The sequence below is a fragment of the Pseudophryne corroboree genome, chromosome 5, assembly GCF_028390025.1.
Source record: "Pseudophryne corroboree isolate aPseCor3 chromosome 5, aPseCor3.hap2, whole genome shotgun sequence".
NCBI lineage: Eukaryota > Metazoa > Chordata > Amphibia > Anura > Myobatrachidae > Pseudophryne > Pseudophryne corroboree.
The window spans coordinates 678,741,793-678,767,027 of record NC_086448.1 but is presented as its reverse complement, the minus strand read 5'-3'; the positions used below and the strand labels follow the sequence as shown (position 1 = coordinate 678,767,027).

Below are 25,235 nucleotides of genomic sequence, written 5' to 3'. Positions count from 1 at the left end.
TCATAATATTTGGCGGAGATATGTCTCCTGGTGCGAGGAATGCACATATCCATCTGCCGAATTTCACTTGGGAAGATTTCTTCGTTTCCTGCAGACTGGAGTGGATCAAGGCTTACATCTGGGATCCATTAGGGTTCAGATTTCAGCTCTTTCAATCTTCTTCCAAAAGAAGTTGGCTATACTGCCTGAAGTTCAGACCTTCTTGCAAGGGGTGCTTCACATCCAACCTCCGTTTGTGCAGCCTACGGCACCTTGGGATTTGGATGTGGTATTACAATTTCTGCAGTCCTCCTGGTTTGAACCTCTGAGGACGGTAGAAGTACCTCACGTGGAAGACGGTGATGTTACTGGCCCTGGCTTCTGCTAGACGTGTCTCAGAATTGGGGGCCTTATAAAAGTCCATACTTGGTCTTTTACGAGGACAGAGCGGAGCTCAGGACTAGGCAGCAGTTCCTGCTGAAGGTCATCTCTGCTTTCCACTTGAATCAACCTATTGTGTCCCATCAAGTTCTGGCGCTTCTGCCCCTCCGGAGGCATTGGATGCTGTGAGAGCCTTGAAGATCTATGTCAAGAGGACAGCTCGTATCAGAAAGACGGATTCCTTGTTCGTGGTATATGAAAAAGGGTTGCCCTGCTTCAAAGCAGTCCATTGCTCGTTGGCTTCGGCTCACTATTCAGCAAGCCTATGTGTTGTCAGCCTTACCTGTTCCAGTCTCTGAAGGCCCACTCTACAGGATCAGTGGGATCTTCTTGGGCGGCTGCCCGTGGAGTCTCCTCCCTGCAGCTGTGCCGAGTGGCTACCTGGTCGGGGAAGAACATCTTTGTGAAGTTCTACAAGTTTGATACCCTGGCCAAAGAGTATACCCAGTTTGGGCAGGCAGTGCTGCAGATGTCTCCACACGTTCCTGCCCGTTCTGGAAGCTCTGGGACATCCCCATCGTACTAATGTGTCCCCAATATCCCTTATGGATGCTAGAGAAAATAGGATTTTAAATACCTACCAGTAAAACCTTTTCTCGTAGTCCATAAGGGATTTTGTGCGGTGACTTTCTGCATGTTCTCTGTTATGTGTTACCTGTTCAGCTGTTGCTGTTTATGTTGCCAGCGGTTGCTGGCCCAGTTATGTTATGGTGTGCTGGTGTATAAATCTCACCACACTTCTCGTTGTTATGTTCCTTCTCTCAAGTATGTAATTTCTCCTTCGGGCACTGTTTTACGTATAACTGCCTGTAGGAGGGGGCATAGAGGGGAAGAGCCAGCACACCCAGTAGAAGAAATTTAAAGTGCACCGGCTCATTTGGACCACGTCTATACTAATGTGTCCCCAATATTCCTTATGGACTACGAGAAAAGGATTTACCGGTAGGTATTTAAAATTCCTATTTTTATTTAGCTTTTTAATATATGTTATCTGCTTTTCTTTGGCGGCAAGCAGGAAGGACATGTTGAATGCAGCATCTCAATAGAAGTGCATTATAATGTACATAAGAGAAGAGCTTCCCATGCTATCATTTGTATCTTATTTTAACTCAAGTAATTACATAGATGAAAATTAGCCCTAAGGCTACACATTAATTTATTAGAAAGAGGATCTGTTAAAATCATATCTGTATACATCTGCACTGTAGTAAAAAACGCTTTGTTCTGTTTTGAAACTCTTAAAATTGAAGGCTCTTCTTTTCTGCTCTTACATAACGAAAAGTAATCTGGAACTGTCCGGAGTCATACTAAGGGGTATATTCAATTGAAGTCTGATCCATTCCGACATTCATTTGTCAGAATGGATCCGACTTGGGCTATTCAATGTCCTCTCAATTCGACTTTTAAAAAAGTTGAATTGAGATGCAGGAGCTAGACGGGGGAGAGCCGCGGGTAGACTGGGGAGAGCAGCGCTACAGCAGCGGCTATATAGCCCTCTCCCCAGTCTGGCTGCCCATGGCTCTCCCCCGCTCACGGCTGCGTCCACCCGGCTCCAGCAAGCGAGGTCTCGCTTGCTGGAGCTGGGTGGACGCTGCTGTGAGCGGCGGCTGTGACATCCTCCAGCGCTGCTCTCCCCGTCTGCCCGCGGCTCCCCCGTCTCCGTTGCTGCTCTCCCCCCATCTCCAGCACGGCTCTCCCCGTCTGGCTGTCCGTGGCTCTCCCCCGTCTCCCGGCGACTCTCCCCCCTCTCCTCCACGGCCCCTCATCTCAGTCCGACATTTTTTTTATGGTCGGAGATGGTCGGAAACGGCCAAATCCTGTCGAATTTGGCCCCGTTTCCCTCAAAAGTACGTGAATCGGCAGCTATACCGCCGATTCACGTATTTTTCGACAAGTCGAATTCCCCGACTTGTCGAATAAAAACAGCTGGGATTGAATCCCGATTCGACCTTAAAAAGCCGAAAACGGCCGTCTTTTCGACAGACGGCAGCTTTCGACCCTAATTGAATATACCCCTAAGGGAGTATACTGTTAGCCGTGCTTTTGCGGTAAAAACAGGATTTTATTACGAATCGCAAAAACTCTCTATCCTATTAGCCGCAAAAAATTACCTGCGATAATTCTCCATATCCGCAAATTTGATTTCACCACCTCTGAGCATGAGAAAAGTAGTGCTAAATTCCTATTTTAAGGTAAAAACGTGAGGATTTGGGCAGAACCACTGCGACACCACCCTTAATGACTAATTAGGCACTTGGAAGCTTTTAATAATTTTTAATTGGCCAATAATGACATTTCAATTTTGGGGTGTAAAAATGCAAAGTGATGAAATTGGTTTTCAAGGTATGGGACCGGTATATTGGGGTGCTTTGTTAGTGAGACAAGTGCTATTAGGCTTACACGTGGGAGTAATCGTCTTATTTTCTGACATTTTTTAAACTTATCTGAAAATGACCCAAATATATACTTATACCCATTTTGCTTTTACTCGAATTTAATGAGAGCAGTTGTCTTGCGCAAAAAACTTTTTATAATTCTTTTTTATTTAAAAAAAAAAAAAAGGATATAACAGCCATTTAGCACAATTTAAGTCCCCAAAATCTTTTTATTATGACCTTGTATACACTTCTATACTGTTATCCATTGTTTATTTGTCATTTTTGGGGGGTACAGGCAGATTTCCCTATTTTAAAATAAATTTTGAACTGATTTTAAAGGCAAGAATTATTGCACAAATTCCATTTTTGCAAATTAGCAATAAGATAGGTTGAATTGTGGAAGCGTGGAGAGCCGCTTTCACCGGCGAATGCTGCAAAAAGTCTGTTTTCGGGGCTAATTGGACAGTAAATACTAAATTTAAATGACACTAGCACTGGACTCTCCAAGAATAGTCCTGGTCACAGCAGTTTACTGTTAGTGCCGGTTAGGTTATTAGATAGCTGTGCCTGAAGGCTATTATATTTTAAACTTAATTGAACTGAAGACCTTTGTCACCATTTTTTGTTGAGATGGGATATGGGGGATTGTGGCAGAGCTCATTGTGTCCTGCATTTGGGAAGTATGTGGAAGGTCCACTTTTTTACTCTCTTCGTTAGATTCTATACAGAAAGTGCGTCCATCTAGAACATGAAATATAATGAACCAGTCCAGATCATAAACATTTCAGCTTTAACCTTTAATGTGTATATGTATAGGTTAACACAATAAATGTGAGCTCTGACGGATCATTGCTAGTATCCGGAACTAAAGAAGGCACAGTGAGCATTTGGGACATTGCACGATCCTCTATGTTACATCAGCTTCCTTGCCACAATGGACCAGTTCATGATGTTGCATTGAGTCCTGGTAGGTATCTAGTTGTGTGGGGGTTTTTTTACTTGCAGGCAGCACTGTAATATTCTAAAATGCAAATGTATCTTATACAAGTCTCATTCACAGATGAAGCTCATCATAAAGTCCCCATTGTAGAATAAGTTATTAGTTAATAGAGAGTTGCTTAACATTTACAATATGTAAGCTGTAAATGTTCTAAGTATAGACCATATTGAAATATGTAATGCTATTAGTTTGTTTTTCTCTCCGCATAGGATCAATTACAGGCTTTGAGTGCAACACGCTGCAATATCAAAGTGTAGGGGCTCAATTACTTTAAATCAGTTTGATTGGCATTATCATAGGACATCAGGAGTTATTATCTGACCCCAAACAATGACCGTCAATAGGTCCTATGTGTAATGTTAAGTACAGATCTGTCCTAATACAGCTAGCCTTAATACACCATGCAGCGTGAGATTCCTGGCGCGGGTGAGCCATCAGGTCCCATGCAACTCCACTACCGTCCGGTGTCTTTTTTTATTTATTTATTTTTTACCAAAAATGCATCTTAGTCACAATGCAATGTGGCTAGGACACACCAGGAAACTGCGCCAATTACTGTGATATGCAAGACTTGTGTATTTTGTGTGACTGAGTCTGTATACGGAGCACAACAGAACTTGTATTGGAAAAAAGCTGCAGCTGCTACATTATAGCACTTTGTGTACAGATTCAGAGACTTCGGGGTATATGCAATTCCGGGCGAATTGCAGCGTTTTTTTCGCCCGTTTTTAAATTCGACACAATTCGACAGTCGAATTCCGTCCGGCGGGTGCCGGAATTCGACATATTCAATAAAAAAACGGATTCGACGGTCCCGCTGTCGAAAAACGGACCAATTGACGGATAAGTGCGTCCTGGATTCGACTTTTCGGTCAGCACAGAAATCGTTAAAAAACCCGAAAAAAATTGCGTGGGGTCCCCCCCTCCTAACCATAACCAGCCTCGGGCTCTGTGAGCCGGTCCTGGTTGTAAAAATACGGGGGGAAAATTGACATGGGATCCCCCGTATTTTTAGAACCAGCACCGGGCTCTGCGTCCGGTTCTGGTGCAAAAAATACGGGGGACAAAAGACGTAGGGGTCCCCCGTATTTTTCACCAGCACCGAGCTCCACTAGCTGGAGAGATAATGCCACAGCCGGGGGACACTTTTATATCGGTCCCTGCGGCCGTGGCTTTAAATACCCAACTAGTCACCCCTGGCCGGGGTACCCTGGAGGAGTGGGGACCCCTTAAATCAAGGGGTCCCCCCCCCTCCAGCCACCTAAGGGCCAGGGGTGAAGCCCGAGGCTGTCCCCCCCATCCAAGGGCTGCGGATAGGGGGCTGATAGCCATGTGTAAAAATAAAAGAATATTGTTTTTTGCAGCAGAACTACAAGTCCCAGCAAGCCTCCCCCGCAAGCTGGTACTTGGAGAACCACAGGTACCAGCGGGCCCGTTTTACCCCCGCATGCTGGTACTTGTGGTTCTCCAAGTACCAGTTTGCGGGGGAGGCTTGCTGGGACTTGTAGTTCTGCTGCAAAAAACAATATTCTTTTATTTTTACACATGGCTATCAGCCCCCCATCCGCAGCCCTTGGATGGGGGGGACAGCCTCGGGCTTCACCCCTGGCCCTTGGGTGGCTGGAGGGGGGGGGACCCCTTGATTTAAGGGGTCCCCACTCCTCCAGGGTACCCCGGCCAGGGGTGACTAGTTGGGTATTTAATGCCACGGCTGCAGGGACCGATATAAAAATGTCCCCCGGCTGTGGCATTATCTCTCCAGCTAGTGGAGCCCGGTGCTGGTGTAAAAAATACGGGGGACCCCTACGTCTTTTGTCCCCGTATTTTTTGCACCAGGACCGGACGCAGAGCCCGGTGCTGGTTCTAAAAATACGGGGGATCCCATGTTCTAAAAATACGGGGGATCCCATGTCAATTTTTCCCCTGTATTTTTACAACCAGGACCGGCTCAAAGAGCCCGAGGCTGGTTATGCTTAGGAGGGGGGACCACACGCATTTTTTTTTCAGAATTTTAACCCATTCCCACCCCTTCCCACTGAAAACCATGCTCTCTCAATTTTATAGTCCGTTAAATAAAAATATTATTTAAAAAAATATATAAATAATAGTTGTAAATCCTAATAGACAAACCAAGTACCTAATCCCTTCTAATATAAATAGATATGCTATTAGCAATAAAAGAAACACACAAAAAAACATGTTTTTAAAATTTTTTATTAGATTCCGCCAGCAAAGTGAGGCGGAATGAAATTGACGAATTTACTGTCGAAAAGCACTGTTGTCGAATCTACATTCTTCAATTGAATATACTTTTGTCGAAAAGCCGAATTTTTACCATTGCAGAAATGTTGAATTTGTGAACTGTCGAATTTCCAAAAGTCGAATCTGAAAAGTCAGTTTTTTTGTCGGAAAGTACTGTATTGCATTGTCGAATTATGTTTTTTTTGTCGAAAATGCCCCGTTTTTCGACATTTGCGGCAATTCGACCGCAATTGCATACACCCCTTAGTCACTTATCAAATGAATCACCACAGTCTCCTGGTGTGTCCTAGTCCTAATGCGTCTAGATGCATTTTCAACAAAAAAGATGGCCGCCACTAGCAGAGTCTCATGGGATCTGGCTGTTTGATTTGACTGCAGCGGGACACATCTGTATACATGCTTCATGGTAGGATAGTTGTGTGTACACTGTGGTCTGGTTTCTGTAGTCCACTTAAGTAGTGGGAGAACCAAATCTTTGCAAAGGTGGAAAACCTTCAATAACAACTGTATTATTGCAGATACCAGACATGTCCTGTCTGCTGGAGAAGATGGCTGCCTAAAAATAATTGATGTGCAGACAGGAATGCTGATCTCTTCTCTGCCTTCGGGAGAGGTGCAGAGGTAACGTGCAACCCACCTATAGACCACAAAATAATGTGTCCAGTACTGTTTTCTGTCTGAGCTATAACACTTACACTCACCGTTTAGCTGCCCTGTCTCATTACCTACCTGATTAAGTATCACTTCTTATTCTGGTCAATGGGGCAGATGTATTAACATAGAGAAGGTATAAAGCAGTGATAAGTGCACGGTGGTAACGCACCAGCCAATCATTGATTTGAAAAATTACCGTTAGGAGCTGACTGGTTGGTGCGTTATCACCTTGCACTTATCACTACTATATCACTTCTTTATCCCATCTCCAGGCTTAATACATCTGCCCCAGTATTACATAAGTATTCAATCAGTACAATTTGTCTACATTAGTGGTTCTGAAACTCTTCAACCTGGGACCAAAAATAAGTATGAGAGTCAACTTCTGGATCCACAGTTTCTTTTGTTTTTTTTCTTTTTAGCTAGGTTTTCAGTCTTTTGCGCTTTAGCTACTGTATGTTTAGCATAACCAGAAGGTTTTGCTACTTCTGCACACCCTACATTGCTTCAGAGTCCTGGGTCCTGGCTTTCCCACTCACTGCTGAAATGTATACATGTTTATAATCTGGTGTACAATGGTTGGTACGAGTCACCTGCACTTCCTTCTGCAATCATTATACATGTTGTGACTGGGCAGTATTAGCACATTGGGTGCAGGAGATGGGTATCCAGATGATAGGTTGACAGTTTAAAGGTCAACACCAAATAGTCGTCGTGCATATGGGCGACTGGTTCAAATGGTCGACACAGCATAGAGTCGACATGAGTTTTTTGTATTTATTTACATTTTTAGTGCTTTTTTTATACTTTACCATCCACATGGACTACAATTCAGAACGGTAGCTTGCCCAAAGCATGGCAAGCGGGCGTGGTGCACTAATTGGAGTCCACGTGCTGTAAGGGAAATTTTGACTCCAAAATAACATCAAAAACTCATGTCGCCCTTTTCATGTGTCGACCATTTCCTTGTTGACCTTTTGCATATTGGCTTAGACATTGTTGCCCTTCTGACTGTCGAACCTTTGATCCATAATCCAGGAGAGGAGAATACGCTGCTCACTGTTGTTACATCTCCTTGCCATGCCAGCCATTTCTGTGGTAAAGCATTGACAGCAGGTTCAGGTGATAGGTGTCACACTGTGTGCAGTATCTAGGCAGCTCAGCTTATTTCCCACCCACATGACAGTGAGATCTCTCCTCCATTTATGCTTGGCATGTGAAAGTCTTGCTTCTGGAACATTGATGTCATGAGCAGGGCCGTAACTAGGTGTGTGCCGATGGTGCCTTGCCCACAGCGCAAATGCACACCATCGGCAGCACACCCCCTCACATGGCAGACATCTTCAGTCAGTCACTCCGGAAAGTGCAGCTGGCGCAGCTTGTCTTCCGCCTCTGCAAGGGACGGGAGCGCTGGTGTAGCCGCCATCTGGCAGCACACACCTTCCCCATGTCCCGTTGCTCCAACCCTGAGTCCCACGGCCGCCGTCCTTGAGTTCCGCATCCGCCGCCATTGAGTGTCGGCGCCACTGTCCCTGAGTCCCACTGGCTTTGCGCCGGAGGCGCCATCTGTTGGGCATCCCTCCACTCAGTCCGTTCCTGAGGGCTGTGCTGCTGCGTGTCTCCTGAGTCCTGTCTCCTCAGTAAAGGGATATGTAGTGTTTCCGCAGCCGCCTGGACCTGATGAGCTGCGTCTCTGCCTCCTCTGTTTGCCGAATCGTGTACACCTGGCCTGATGAGTAAGAGAGAGAAACACACACACACCCTAATTTGTAATGCGCGCACACTGCCTAAAGTGTAAAAAAAAAAAAAAAGGAGGGGGGGGGGGGGGGCTATGCTCATGTAATGTGTACAAATATCAAAAGGGGGACCCTGCTGATGTAATATGTAAAAAAAAATGGAGATTCTGCTGATGGAATGTGTTAAAAAAAGGGGGACACTGCCTGCTTAATGTGTAAAAAGGGAGACTCTGCAACTGTAGTGTGTAAAAAAGGGGGACTTTGCCTGCTTAATGTGTAAAAAAGGGGGACTCTGCCTGCCTAATATGTAAAAAAGGGGGACTCTACTGCCATAATGTGTAAAAAGGGGACTCTGCTGCCGTAATGTGTAAAAAGAGGGACTATACCTGTCATACTGTGTAAAAGGGAGCTCTGTGGCCACATCCCTTCCCCATGAAGCCCCTATTTCTCTATCGTCCTAGTGGATGCTGGGGTTCCTGAAAGGACCATGGGGAATAGCGGCTCCGCAGGAGACAGGGCACAAAAAGTAAAGCTTTAGGATCAGGTGGTGTGCACTGGCTCCTCCCCCTATGACCCTCCTCCAAGCCTCAGTTAGATTTTTGTGCCCGGCCGAGAAGGGTGCAATCTAGGTGGCTCTCCTAAAGAGCTGCTTAGAAAAGTTTAGCTTAGGTTTTTTATTTTACAGTGAGTCCTGCTGGCAACAGGATCACTGCAACGAGGGACTTAGGGGAGAAGAAGTGAACTCACCTGCGTGCAGGATGGATTGGCTTCTTGGCTACTGGACATTAGCTCCAGAGGGACGATCACAGGTACAGCCTGGATGGTCACCGGAGCCTCGCCGCCGGCCCCCTTGCAGATGCTGAAACGAGAAGAGGTCCAGAATCGGCGGCAGAAGACTCCTCAGTCTTCTTAAGGTAGCGCACAGCACTGCAGCTGTGCGCCATTTTCCTCTCAGCACACTTCACACGGCAGTCACTGAGGGTGCAGGGCGCTGGGAGGGGGGCGCCCTGGGAGGCAAATGAAAACCTTTTTTGGCTAAAAATACCTCACATATAGCCTCCGGGGGCTATATGGAGATATTTAACCCCTGCCAGAATCCGTTAAGAGCGGGAGACGAGGCCGCCGAAAAAGGGGCGGGGCCTATCTCCTCAGCACACAGCGCCATTTTCCCTCACAGAAAGGCTGGAGGGAAGGCTCCCAGGCTCTCCCCTGCACTGCACTACAGAAACAGGGTTAAAACAGAGAGGGGGGGCACTAATTTGGCGTTAGAAATATATAAAAAAGATGCTATAAGGGAAAACACTTATATAAGGTTGTCCCTGTATAATTATAGCGTTTTTGGTGTGTGCTGGCAAACTCTCCCTCTGTCTCTCCAAAGGGCTAGTGGGTCCTGTCCTCTATCAGAGCATTCCCTGTGTGTGTGCTGTGTGTCGGTACGTGTGTGTCGACATGTATGAGGACGATGTTGGTGAGGAGGCGGAGCAATTGCCTGTAATGGTGATGTCACTCTCTAGGGAGTCGACACCGAAATGGATGGCTTATTTAGGGAATTACGTGATAATGTCAACACGCGCCAAGGTCGGTTGACGACATGAGACGGCCGACAAACAATTAGTACCGGTCCAGACGTCTCAAAAACACCGTCAGGGGTTTTAAAACGCCCGTTTACTTTAGTCGGTCGACACAGACACAGACAGGGACACTGAATCCAGTGTCGACGGTGAATAAACAAACGTATTCCTTATTAGGGCCACACGTTAAGGGCAATGAAGGAGGTGTTACATATTTCTGATACTACAAGTACCACAAAAGAGGGTATTATGTGGGATGTGAAAAAACTACCGTAGTTTTTCCTGAATCAGATAAATTAAATGAAGTGTGTGATGATGCGTGGGTTCCCCCCGATAGAAAATATGGGCGGTATACCCTTTCCCGCCAGAAGTTAGGGCGAGTTGGGAAACACCCCTTAGGGTGGATAAGGCGCTCACACGCTTATCAGAACAAGTGGCGGTACCGTCTATAGATAGGGCCGTCCTCAAGGAGCCAGCTGACAGGAGGCTGGAAAAATATCATAAAAAGTATATACACACATACTGGTGTTATACTGCGACCAGCGATCGCCTCAGCCTGGATGTGCAGAGCTGGGGTGGCTTGGTCGGATTCCCTGACTAAAAATATTGATACCCTTGACAGGGACAGTATTTTATTGACTATAGAGCATTTAAAGGATGTATTTCTATATATGCGAGATGCACAGAGGGATATTTGCACTCTGGCATCAAGAGTAAGTGCGATGTCCATATCTGCCAGAAGATGTTTATGGACACGACAGTGGTCAGGTGATGCAGATTCCAAACGGCACAAAGGTGTATTGCCGTATAAAGGAAGAGGAGTTATTTGGGGTCGGTCCATCGGACCTGGTGGCCACGGCAACTGCTGGAAAATCCACCGTTTTTACCCTAAGTCACATCTCTGCAGAAAAAGACACCGTCTTTTCAGCTTCAGTCCTTTCGTCCCTATAAGAGTCATATCTGCCCAGGGATAGAGGAAAGGGAAGAAGACTGCAGCAGGCAGCCCATTCCCAGGAACAGAAGCGTTCCACCGCTTCTGACAAGCTCTCAGCATGTCGCTGAGACCGTACAGGACCCCTGGATCCTACAAGTAGTATCCCAGGGGTACAGTTTGGAATGTCGAGACGTTTCTCCTGCGCAGGCTCCTGAAGGCTGCTTTACCAAGGTCTCCCTCCGACAAGGAGGCAGTATGGGAAAAAATTCACGAGCTGTATTCCCAGCAGGTGATAATTAAATTACCCCTCCTACAACAAGAAAAGGGGTATTATTCCACACTATATTATGGTACTGAAGCCAGAAGGCTAGGTGAGACCTATTCTAAATCTAAAAAAATTTGAACACTTACAAAGGTTCAAATCAAGATGGAGTCACTCAGAGCAGTGATAACGAACCGGGAAGAAGGGGACTATCTGGTGTCCCGAGACATCAGGGATGCTTACCTCCATGTCCCAAATTTGCCCTTATCACTAAGGGTACCTCAGGTTCGTGGTACAGAACTGTCACTATCAGTTTCAGACGCTGCCGTTTGGATTGTCTACGGCACCCCGGGTCTTTACCAAGGTAATGGCCGAAATGATGGTTCTTCTTCGAAGAAAAGGCGTCTTAATTATCCCTTACTTGGACGATCTCCTGATAAGGGCAAAGTCCAGGGAACAGTTGGAGGTCGGAGTAGCACTATCTCGGATACTGTTACAACAGCAGGGGTGGATTCTAAAGATTCCAAAATCGCAGCTGATCCCGACAACAAGTCTCCTGTGCTTAGGGATGATTCTGGACACAGTCCAGAAAAAGGTGTTTCTCCCGGAAGAGAAAGCCAGGGAGTTATCCGAGCTAGTCAGGAACCTCCTAAAATCAGTGCATCATTGCACAAGGGCCATGGTAAAAAAATGGTGACTTCCTTCGAAGCAATTCCAGTCGGCAGATTTCATGCAAGAACTTTTCAGTGGGATCTGCTGGACAAATGGTCCGGATCGCATCTTCAGATGCATCAGCGGATAACCCTATATCCAAGGACAAGGGTGTCTCTCCTGTGGTGGTTACAGAGTGCTCATCTTCTAGAGGGCCGCAGATTCGGCATTCAGTTTTGGATGTTGGTGACCACGGAGGCCAGCCCGAGAGGCTGGGGAGCAGTCACACAAGAAAAATTTTTCCAGGGGCTGTGATCAAGTCTGGAGATTTTTCTCCACATAAATATAGCTAAGGGTAAATTTATAATGCTCTAAGCTTAGCAAGACCTCTGCTTCAAGGTCAGCCGGTATTGATCCAGTGGGATAAAACATCACGGCAGTCGCCCACGTAAATAGACAGGGCGGCACAAGAAGCAGGAGGGCAGTGGCAAAAACTGCAAGGACTTTTCGCTGGGCGGAAAATCATGTGATAGCACTGTCAGCAGTGTTTCATTCCGGGAATGGAAACTGGGAAGCAGACTTCCTCAGTAGGCACGACCTCCACCCGGCAGAGTGGGAACTTCATGGGGAAGTTTTCCACATAATTGTAAACCGTTGGAAATTACCAAAGGTGGACATGATGGCGTCCCGTCTGAACAAAAAACGGGACAGGTATTGCGCCAGGTTAAGAGACCCTCAGGCAATAGCTGTGGACGTTCTGGTAACACCGTGGGTGTACCAGTCGGTGTATGTGTTCCATCCTCTGCTTTTCATACCTAAGGTACTGAGAATTATAAGACGTAGAGGAGTAAGAACTATACTCATGGCTCCGGATTGGCCAAGAAGGACTTGGTACCCGGAACTTCAAGAGATGCTCACAGAGGACTTATGGCCTCTGCCGCTAAGAAGGGACTTGTTTCAGCAAGTACCATGTCTGTTCCAAGACTTACCGCAGCTGCGTTTGACGGCATGGCGGTGGAACGCCGGATCCTAAGGGAAAAGGCATTCAGGAAGAGGTCATTCCTATCCTGGTCAAAGCCAGAAAGGAGGTGACCGCACAACATTATCACCACATGTGGCGAAAATATGTTGCGTGGTGTGAGGCCAGGAAGGCCCCACGAAGAAATTTCAACTCGGTTGATTCCTGCATTTCTTGCAAACAGGAGTGTCTATGGGCCTCAAATTGGGGTCCATTAAGGTTCAAATTTCGGCCCTGTCGATTTTTCTTCCAGAAAGAATTGGCTTCAGTTCCTGAAGTCCAGAAGTTTGTCAAGGGAGTATTGCATATACAACCCCCTTTTGTGCCTCCAGTGGCACTGTGGGATCTCAACGTAGTTCTGGGATTCCTCAAAACACATTGGTTTAAAACCAGTCAAATCTGTGGATTTGAAGCATCTCACATGAAAAGTGAACATGCTCTTGGACCTGGCCTGGACCAGGCGAGTGTAAAATTGGTGGTTTTTTTCTCAAAAAAGCCCATATCTGTTTGTCCATTCGGACAGGGCAGAGCTGCGGACTCGTCCCCAGTTCTCTCCCTAAGGTGGTGTCAGTGTTTCACCTGAACCAGCTTATTGTGGTGTCTTGCGCCTACTAGGGACTTGGAGGACTCCAAGTTGCTAGATGTGGTCAGGGCCCTGAAAACATAGGTTCCAGGACGGCTGGAGTCAGGAAAACTGACTTGCTGTTATCCTGTATGCACCCAACAAACTGGGTGCTCTTGCTTTTAAGCAGACTTTTGCTAGTTGGATGTGTAATACAATTCAGCTTGCACATTCTGTGGCAGGCCTGCCACAGCCAAAATAGTTAAATGCCCATTCCACAAGGAAGGTGGGCTCATCTTGGGCGGCTGCCCGAGGGGTCTCGGCTTTACAACTTTGCCGAGCGGCTATTTAGTCAGGGGCAAACACGTTTGTAAAATCCTACAAATTTGATACCCTGGCTAAGGAGGACCTGGAGTTCTCTCATTCGGTGCTGCAGAGTCATCCGCACTCTCCCGCCCGTTTGGGAGCTTTGGTATAATCCCCATGGTCCTTTCAGGAACCCCAGCATCCACTAGGACGATAGAGAAAATAAGAATTTACTTACCGATAATTCTATTTCTCGGAGTCCGTAGTGGATGCTGGGCGCCCATCCCAAGTGCGGATTATCTGCATTACTTGTACATAGTTACAAAAATCGGGTTATTATTGTTGTGAGCCATCTTTTCAGAGGCTCCGCTGTTATCATACTGTTAACTGGGTTCAGATCACAGGTTGTACAGTGTGATTGGTGTGGCTGGTATGAGTCTTACCCGGGATTCATAAATCCTTCCTTATTGTGTACGCTCGTCCGGGCACAGTATCTAACTGAGGCTTGGAGGAGGGTCATAGGGGGAGGAGCCAGTGCACACCACCTGATCCTAAAGCTTTACTTTTTGTGCCCTGTCTCCTGCGGAGCCGCTATTCCCCATGGTCCTTTCAGGAACCCCAGCATCCACTACGGACTCCGAGAAATAGAATTATCGGCAAGTAAATTCTTATTATTTTTGGCACGCGCATTGACCCTGTTTTTGTATATATGGGGGGGGGGGGGGGGCGCCGGTGGTATTTCTTGCACACAGCGCTAAAATGTCTAGTTACGGCACTGGTCATGAGATAGATGTCCACATATTTGGTTTGAGCAGAATGGGGGAATTTCATTCTTGCACTGTGAGCTGTTCTCTGGAGGGAACGTCAGCACTGTTAATAGATGTATTTTGCTATCCATAGGTGCTTCTGTTGGAATGGGCACACTGTTCTGTCTGGAAATGACACTGGAGAATTGCTAGTTTGGGATCTTATTGGTGGAAGGATTCTTGAAAGAATAGCAGGACATGCAGGTACCGTACTGCGTTTTTTCCCCTTTATAACGTATACTATGATTACATTTGTGATCTCATGGTTACAGCATGAATATTAAAATCTAATGCCAAATTTAGAACCAATAAGCATGTATCCACGAGTCCTCTAAAAGCGAATGCCATCTCCAGTCTGTATGTTTTTATTACTCATTCTTCCCCTGCATACTTTTAAGGCTTTTGAGGTTTCAGTGTCCAAAATATGCATGGTTCAGGTGTTGATCACCCAGGCCTGTGCTTGTGACAACCAGATCTACATGGCTGGGAGAAGTGGAAAGTGTGATTACGAATGGAGCTGATTGGATGGCAGCTGCTGGAGTTACAATTTACTCAGTTAAAAGCAATTCAGTAAATACAGTGCCATGCCTGACAGCCACAGTTTGAATTGTAAAGCACAAGAGTTATTAGCTCTGTACAAGTCAAACCCAGCAACATGGGTGCACATACTAATTCCCATGTGCTGCTTGCAAGAGCACAGAGGAGACAGGATTTCCTTAAATTCATGTACCAGTTCTAATCACCAAATTAAGATAATGGAATTTTTATACTCGCCTTAAATCCTTTTCTCTGAATCCATTGGGAGGTTCACTGGACCTTGGGTATATATATATATAGTCTCCCTCAGATTCTACATTTTACATGTGGGAGCTACTCGAAGGCAGGGCATATGTGACTCTTGGCGAAGCCCTCTTTTCCGTGTACTCTCCTACAATGTGTGCTCTACATTAATGCTGTCCCTGGCTCATAGTGTTATTGTGCACCATCTTATTGCCAAACCTGGCATCTTTAGAGGCAAACACATATGATCGAAAACCACAAAACTGAAGGACACAGCTGCTCATTGGAAACACTGTGCCGCACAACCCATGAGGTTGTCATTGATCTGGGATAATGAACCTTTTCATTGTAAGGAACAGGTTTGACTAAAATAATGTAAACTATTGAATGACAGCAGTGATCTATCAAGCACTCATTTGTTTGGTCACTAGCCAATGCCTTTTGTAAACCTCCTAATACAGTGTTTCCCACTCATGGACGCCTAGCAGTGCATGTTTTACAGATCTCCTTGTTGGTGCACAGGTGTATTCATTACTGGATGATGCATTTTAAAAGATCCACAATGTTGAGACAAATTTTCCCAGGAATCTAGCAGAAATGCACTGAGGTCCTTCTTGAGAGCCAATAGCAATACTTTTTTGTAAAGAGACTATCTTGTGCAAATTTAAAAAAACACCTTCTGCTCTCTCGGGTGTTCAACTGCGGACCCAGAAAGACAAATCTCTCAGTAGTAATCAGATTTTCTGGTAGTTTATAATTCAATTGTGGGACTCTAGCATCTGTTGGTGCTCAGCAGTGTAACCAAAGCAAAGATGGAGTTCCTGCCTTGACCAAGTGATCATCCATGTAGGAGATAACCATTAACCCTTTGGATTTCAGGAGAGACACCATGACCAATAGTCAAAAGGAAATGCCATGCTGGCTGGTGTATGCCATCTCCTTCCAGTGCCAAGCATTTTAGCAGGCACTGTCTTGGAGGTTGGCTCACCTATGCTATTCCAGCGCTTAGTAGGGTCATCCCCACCTAATATAGTGTCCCAGTCGGATTTAGGGCTGTGTAGGCCTCCAATATGGCCCCAAGGCCTCTAGAAACCAATTGTAGTTTCAAACTCCACCTTCACTGGTGGGGGAAGCATATACTTTGGCACCATGGCAATGCAAAGCCCCATCCATTATCTGTGCTAATAGTAAAGGGGGCCCTGAGGAGACATCCCACAAAAGGAACTGGCTGCAGCATGAGGACTCTCGCGGACTCCTCAGTTCTCAGTCAGTGTGGTATTACTTTAGTTACTCGCCACATAGTACAAAAAAGGGGTAATTCGTAAAAGTATAATAAGCGACCTGTCCTTAGACTTCAGAAAGATGGAGATATAGAAAATAAGATTTTCAACACTTTAATATAAAGTATCCACATCCTTAAGAGAGACCCAATATCCCACATAAGATGATAGGGAAAACAAGTTTCTAACGCATGTAGTGTGTGTGTGGTAGTAGTAGTCATGGGGTGTAGCTATAGTGCGTTCAGGGTGTGTCTTTGCTGTACTGCTTAGGGTACCACGACCCAAATCATATAGTTTTTTTTTACCAAGCTCCCAGAATTACCTGGTAAGCAGTTGGGTCTGGGTCCAGCCTGAGAAGGGGGACTTGTCAGCATTCATATAGGTGGCAGTGTCTGTCTCTCACTGTCAGCAAGGCTCAGCTATGTTTGTGAGGCTCATGTTTCACCCTCACAGCACTGCCAGAGAGTAGTTTTCTCCTTGATTACAACCCTTGTAAAGTGAGCTGAGGCACAGGGATTGAGCTCCTCGATTAGGACTGTCTCAATGGGACAGTGTGCCGAAATAAAGAATATCTTCACTTAAAGTAGAATATACATATAAAATCGTAAGCATGGCCCCGCAGAGCAGGGCCACGCACTGCACAGTGGGGGTGCCATTTGCTTCTCAGCGAGGAGCAGATTTTCGGAGAGGAGGGAGATCAGTTTCTTAACTGTGATATCCGGGAAGATGGTGCAGGTGCAATAGATCTAAGTCTCTGGCACGGTGACAGTGTCTTTGCTTGCACAGTGCGGTGCCATCTTCCTGAAGATATAGAAACATATGAAAGAAAAAAGGAATCCGCTTCATTACAGCAGCACTCATTCCTTTCCACAAAAAGTTTTTGATTAAAATTGTTGTAATTTATTAATTAACAGTATAAAATCGTCAATAAAATTCAATACCCATATGTGATATGTCCGTTTAATGTTACCACATATGATGTATTGTGTTTTCCCCTTTTTTGGGGGTCATACAAAGCGAAATATAAGAATTGTAGAAATAGAATAAAGTATAGAAACAAAGAAAAATGATTTAGTGTAAATGAAATGTGATTTAAAAGAAAATGCTTGTGCATTGTCTTTATTCTATATTGTAGTTTATAGTCCTGTAATGTTCCGGATTATAGTCTGCTCTTAAATAGTCACTTAATAGTTTTTAGCAGTAATTTCTGGTGGTGGTTACAAAAGTAGCAATAATGTCACAGATGTTTATGGATTCCTAAAGCAAGAAAAAAAGGCATTTGTTTCCCCCAGCACCCTGAATGATAACCCTAACCAGATATAAATTCCACATGATAATAGATCTTCGTTACACATATTTGCGCAAATGTGTGAATAAGCCCCAAAGCCGCATCAAGGCGTCTCTGTATATTTGGGGTCCCTAGCGCTATATCTAGGTGCAGGGTGTGGCACCCCAAAACACCAGCATAAGCCAGAAAGCCCAGCATAACATACCAGTGAAAAAACTATAGTGTTAATAAATTAGTATTTAGGAAGCCGAAGCTATAGAGAAAGTGATACGTAAATGAAATGCAATTAAAATAGAGAAATAGTGTTAAAAAATTTATAAATGAAAAGTGTTAATAGAATGTAAAGGTATGCCACACTAAGGCCATCCAGCTCAGCTAGTTCAGAGGCACCACACCTCACACCTCCATTACCCCAATCTGGGTCTAAGATTAACCAGCAAGGAGCCACATGACAATGGCTCCTTACTACAATATGTCTAAGCTAAGAGCTACCTACCTTGGAGCAACCCCATAATGCTCCATGTGGCATGTCAGGGCCTGCACCTCCTCCTAATGCAGGAACCTCTGCTTCTCACAACAAACATATATATTGGTAGATGCTCAATTAGCTTAGTGATATAATTCAGGTGCTCGAATGTTTGTTTATGGATTCCTCATTCTGTGGTTAGATATATTACATTTTGTTGCATTTTTGTAGCACTATTGAGATGTTTCTAGCAGCAATATGATATTAGATGCATTTGTTGTTGTTTTTTTATGATGCTGGATAATTCCAGTTAGTAATATACACTCTACTGAGGGATTATAAAATGATAAACGCATGCTTTTCCTTATATGTTTGATAAGGATATACTGCAGACTCAAATGCTGCTGGGTTGTTTGTTCCTTGTATTTCAGATATAATGCTTTTTACTGCATATTCACATGTCAGCTCATATGCTCAATTATTTTAAATGGTATCGTTATACACTCATGTGATACTTTATTACTTTTCTCTCACACCCAGGTTTAATTGTGAACTCACAAATAGACTCACATATAGGTGGCTATATATTAGCTGTAAATTAACTTCACATCCATATAGTGCCCTTATTTCCTCTCATTTTCATAAGGAACCATATACCACAGGCACTAGTATACATATACTTCACATTTTTTCATGCCTGAGATTATAATATCTCATGTGATATGGTATCTATTTATACTATGCTATCTTGCTGTTATTAACCAAGATAGAAATGGAATGGTAAACAATGTGGTTATGGATGTCACTGTTGGGTGAGAAGGTTATCTGTAACATTGAGCTGGATGGTTATGTAAGAGACACTGCGTCCCTCAGATCCCTTTGCACGTGGTATATTCACATTCCCTAATAGCATCTATGTTTCATGTGCTACTCTCACTTGCTGCATATATCCACCACATATTCATACAGTTAATTTTTCTGAGAACATGTTACACAGGATTTCATTTCTTATTTTAACAGTACAGACAGTGCATAGTGATGCCTATGCACATTTCGCTTAAACTAAGCTTCGTCAGGGCTGAAGATGTCACTGGCAAGATGGAGCCACGGAAAAGACGCTTGCCAGAGCTAGAAAAGTATATTCAGGGAGGGGCGGAACCGGGCCCCTCTAACAACCCATGGCCCGGATAATTAGTGCCCGCTCCCCCTCCCTTTTCAGCTGCACTGCTGTAATGTGGCACAGTCTAAATTGAGTGCATGTGATGTTGCATAATATGAACTGGGGGGGGGGGGGTCACTGTAATGTGGCTTAATATGAACTGTAAGGGGGAACTGTAATGTGGCATAATATGAACTGGGAGGGGAAACTGTAATGTGGCATAATATGACCTACGAGGAAGCACTGTAATATGGCATAATCAGAACTGGGGTCCCGACAGGATGACATCATTTGAACTAGGAATACTACAGTGTGGCATAATTTAAACTATGGCACTACTATGTTGCGTAACATTCACTAGGGCACTACTGTGGTCAAAAAAACTAACTAGGATACTCCCCCCTTTCACACAGACAAGCAAATTACCGGGTCCAGAATTTCAGTCAAAGTCCTAGGAATTTCAACTCAGGTTGACCCTTTCCCACAGAAAAAGGACCCATGTTTTTCGTGAAATTACCAGGTAGAACGGCTTTACTCTGTAATTTCATTTTCTGTGTGAAAGGGGTCTAATTGAGAAATGTATAAGAAATTATTAAATGAAGTAAATTGTGCTTACTTGTCATCCTTAGGTTCAGTTGTGTGCCGGTGGTTTTGTTGGGCGTAGTCTGGGTTGTTCTGTTTTGTTATCGGCAGTCATTACCACTTTTTTTGCCTATGACATGGACCATAAATAATTTAATTTGGACTGGATCAGCATCCCATAAGCATTCCTGCAATTGCTCTGCAGCACCCAGTTCGGGAACCACTGGACCAGAGCAAAAAAGAACATGTAACTTTGTATCTGGGACAAACCATGTTGCAATGCAGGGTAAATACTGGCTGCTTTTGCACCTGCAGTGTAAAATGGGGGGTGATTCAGATCTGATCGTAGATGTGCTAAATTTAGCACATCTATGATCAGTTACTCAGACATGCGGGGGGGACGCCCAACACAGGGCTAGTCCGCCCCGCATGTATGGCCCTAACCCCCCCCCCCTCCCCACACACACACACACGTGCAATAGCATTGCCACTTTTGCACCCGCTGAGTAGCTGCCTAGCTGAGCTGGCAGGTGGCTACCCGCCACATCCCGGGTGCAGCGGCTGCATGTGACGTCAGGCAGCCGCCGCAGCTCGCCCCTGCAATGGTCCAAACATGCCTGCAGTGTCCGGACCGCGCCCCACCAACAGCGTACTAATGCCGCTGGAACGCCCCCTCCCGCCCCGTGACCGCCTCTGCCTGTGAATCAGACAGAGGCGATTGCAGCCCTGAGATGCTTTTGTATCTCACTGGGCTTCACGGGGTGCGCATGCGCACTCCCCAAAGGGCTGCAGACTGCGATCGCTGCAGCAATCCAGTCTGAATGACCCCCATGGTTTGACCATGTGCACAGTTACTTACACTTTTTTTGCTTTACTCCCACCTCAGAATCAGACCCCAAATGTTCAGAATTATCACTTCAAACAGTAGTATATTGTATGTATTAGAGGATGTAATATGTTCAAGCTGCTAGGATAATTGACACTTTAAATAAAAAATAAAAAATAAATGCATTAACTTGATATTTTACCCCTATACAGTACAAGCGGAGTATGGTTTTGTTTCCCCCAGTGTTTGAGTCATTTAATTTTTTTGCTTTTTGAAATCATTCATTAACTACTGTAAACAATTCACTTCCATATTCTTTTCTTTAGATGCTGTGACATGTATGTGGATGAACGAGCCATGCAACACTCTTATCACTGGATCAGTGGACAGACAACTTTTATTCTGGAAATTGCAATACTGAGACTTTTTTTTTTTTTACATTAGAATTTTAAAGCAATATTTTATTTTATGTAATTAATAATGTCCACTCTTAGGATTGTGCCTTAACAACTTCCCATCATTCTGCATGTTTGTTTCATAGTTTGCACTATAAAAATGCCTTTGCACTACTGTTTCATATGACTTTCACCTACAATGTGAGACCAGAAATCCGACCCATGCTTTAGAATTTGGGCAGTGTGCAGAAATTGTCCCTATTTAACAACCAACATTTTAAGTACAGTCTCATATTTTGTGGGATTTTTTTTTCTACTTCAGAATAAATTAGTCTCCACAGTCCATTAAATTATACATAAGAAATATGCCAGGAATTCAACTGCCTCTTGTATAGAAGTGTAATATTCGATTTTATTGAGGTGATAACTCGTATCCAGCTCCATATAATGTACAGGCTGAAATAGGAATTTATTTTATGTGATATCACAGCACGGAAAGAAGACAGGTGTAACACACTGATTTTAGTGATTGCTATACGTTTGTTGAATAGAAACTATAGATTTTGTAGCTTTGTCGTATGTTAGTGACTTCTAAAATGTTCCCAGAAGGAGGACTAAACTCAAATGTGCAAACACATCAATGCACTGGGAGCCTATTTGTGGGCAAGGGTTCAGGAATTGTATTACTACTATTATATAGTAGTAACATTACTATTTTGTTTTAGTTGTAGTGGAATTTAGATGGTGCACCCTTTTGCCATTTAATATTATAACTTTAGTGTTCTATACAAAAAAAATTTACAAAATATATTTGCCCATTAGATTTAAATGGGACTTTTGTTTTGTCCATTAATGCATCCATCACATGTTTATGTGAAAATACAGAATAGTAAAAAATGTCAGGGTCTTGTTTTAATTGGGATGGAGACGGTATCCCGGCTGATGGGATGCCGGCTGTCAGGATTCCGAAAGCCATAATACCGGCAGGGAGTTGCCCCTACGGCTCGCTACGCTTTGGTTCTATTTTCCCTTGGGTGGTGGCGTGGACCCACCACCCAAGTGGGTATACCAGGAGTGATCGGTATTCCAACCGCCGGCATTTTACCGGCTGTCAGGATTCCAGTGTTGGGATCCTGAATGCCGGGATTCCGACAGCCGATATATTAACTACATTCCGTTTTAATTAACTAAGACCTTGGTGATGTGGTATTGCTGTGGCATGCTTTGCCAGAAGGGCAGGCCCTTCTACATTATCTTTGCTTTAATTCATATCTGTGATGTCTTGTTATTGAAAGATGTATTAGTTATATGGCAAGTGGTTCTTTAAGCTCCTTTTTGATCCTGATTTGCAGGGCTCAATCATGAACTGTACACCTAAATGTAACTTGGCCATAACTTGTATAGGATTCTTTATATACTGTACTGGCAACAAGCTGGGGCATTTGGTGTGCAGTCCTGCATCTATAGTTGCAAAGTAAGTGCTACAATATAATCATTATTGGACACTTTAATAAATTGAAGTGGCTGTTGTCTGGCATTCTTGTTCATCTTCTAACCATGCATAGGCCCATATGATGCCACAAGAGAGCAGGCATTCTTACTCTGAATGCCAAGCAGATTTATAATAAAAAATGACATCTGACACATGGCGGACTGTATTGGGTAGACATGGCATTAATTTACTCCTGCAGTCGTGTGATTTGAACATAGTACCCAACAGAAACACTAGTAACTTTTGAGACCAGTTTTCCTTACTCAGTAATTCAGGGGCTGTGTATTGGTTAGACTATATACTGTTTTCGCCAGGTCCACTTTGTGCTCCCACAAATCCTATAATGTTTTGGCCAAACAAGCAGCCTTCTTCCGTATTACATCATCACTGATGCATGTATTTATCTTCCTGTAAGACTGTATTCCAGCTCTTATAGAGCAACACGTGTATGCTATATCAATAAAAACATCAAAAAGTTTCTTTTTCAGTGGTTTTCTGTATTACTCTATTAATAATCATGTATTTTTTACATTCAAATTCATAAGGTGTAGAAAACTTGTAAGTGTTTACATTAATGAAGGGGTGGCACGCGATATAACGGCTGTCGGCATCCCGGCACTCGGTATACAGACAACTATTCTCCCTCCTGGGGTGTCCATGACACTCCTGGAGGGAGGAGCCCGCAAGGGGCTCTTTTGCGCTCGCCCCGCTGCCAGCATTGGCCGGCGCTGGGATCCCGACAGCCGGTCACTCGTAGTACACCCTAACGAAGAGTACACTTGTTTAGTAGTGCTGTTAAAATTGTATAAAGCTTTTAATTAATACATAGTTTATTTTTATTTTTTTAGGAACTTACTCTTTTTCTATAGTTCTTGTGGTCCAGGAACTAGTGTAATAATAGACATAGGGGGTCATTCCGAGTTGATCGCTAGCTGCCGTTGTTCGCAGCGCAGCTATCAGGCAAAAAATCGGCTTTTCTGTGCATGCGTATGGGCCGCCGTGCGCACGCGCGAAGTACTTTCACACAAAACTATGCAGTTTTACACAAGGCCGAGCGACTCTTTTCAGTCGCTCGGCTGATCGGTGAGTGATTGACAGGAAAGGGGTGTTTCTGCGAGGTAACTGACCGTTTTCCGGGAGTGTGCTAAAAAACGCTGGCGTGTCAGAAGGTAACGCAGGCGTGCCTGGGGAAACGGGGGAGTGGCTGGCCGAACGCAGGGCGTGTTTGTGACGTCAAAACAGGGACTAAACAGTCTGCAGTGATCGCAAGGTAGGAGTAGGTTTAGAGCTACTATGAAACTGCATGAAAATATTTTATAGCAGAACTGCTAACCTCTTGGTCGCACTTCTGCTAAGCTAAGATACACTCCCAGAGGGCGGCGGCTTAGCGTTTGCACTGCTGCTAAAAGCAGCTAGTGAGCGATCAACTCGGAATGAGGGCCCTAGTTCTGTGACGTTGTGAAGAAGGATGTAGTTCTGTAAAGTGAGGATGTTCAATAAAATGCATTTACCATTTTAGATGGAGCTTTAGATGAAACATTTTAATGCACATTGAAGGACTTTCTAAATAAATATATAAGTATGATTGGACTGGTACTCTCATGGGGTTTGTGTAATGTGCTCCGGTGCCCTCTGGATTGAACGGATACAATAGACTATAAGCAGGCAGCTGCACTCAAAGACTTGAGAAGAAAAATGTGTAACAGTCTATTGTGTATGTGTGTGTGTGTGTGTGTGTGTATATATATATATATATATAATATAAACCATGGTAGGTTTCTGTCCTCCCCGAGCTTGCCTTATATATATTAGTGCTGGGCAAGTAGCTTATTAACGTCGATAAAAAAAAATTATCGCGCTGTAACGCTACTGGTGGGCTGCAGAGCCAGGAGAGGCTTTCGGTCTCTTCGCAAGTTGCAGCCCGCAAGTCCGGAAAAAGCTGTTGCTGCTCCGTTTCATTGCCGGAAGCCGCCAGACTCTCTTACTATGCTGTGACTCGGGGACTGGGTGGATTACCTCTCGGACACTCGGCCTGGGGTCACCAGATCTTCCACACAGCCGGGTACATGCACTTGGAGTTCTAGCAGGAAATACAGTACAGTGACAGTGGTCTGCCAGATTTATGTACATTGGGGCTGACATTGCTTATATTAACAGGAGAGGTAGTGGATGGGATTGAAAGCTTTGGGCCTTCTCCAGAAGCCATCTTTTATTCCTTAAGGACTCCCTGCTGAGCTATTGTCTTACCTTTAATTGCTGGGGTGCCTAATCTGGGAGGCCAAAGGATTTATGTACATTGGGGCTGATATTGTTTATATTAACGGGAGAGGTAATGGATGGGATTGAAAATTTTGGCATTTCTACAGAAGCCCTCCTTTGTTCTTTAAGAACTCCGTGCTGAGCTTTT

The 25,235-nt window shown here is 44.6% G+C and overlaps 1 protein-coding gene across 1 annotated transcript in view; it reads left to right on the top strand.

The window, feature by feature from the left end:
• NSMAF (neutral sphingomyelinase activation associated factor) overlaps positions 1-23,306 on the top strand; it is a 167,109-nt gene extending 143,803 nt beyond the window's left edge. The window contains exons 28-31 of the mRNA XM_063923767.1: positions 3,615-3,765; positions 6,579-6,681; positions 14,655-14,764; positions 21,268-23,306. Of these exons, the coding sequence (XP_063779837.1) occupies positions 3,615-3,765; positions 6,579-6,681; positions 14,655-14,764; positions 21,268-21,362 (459 nt within the window). The 3' untranslated portion in view covers positions 21,363-23,306. The remainder of the gene's footprint in view (positions 1-3,614; positions 3,766-6,578; positions 6,682-14,654; positions 14,765-21,267) is intronic.
• Positions 23,307-25,235: the final 1,929 nt, after the last annotated feature.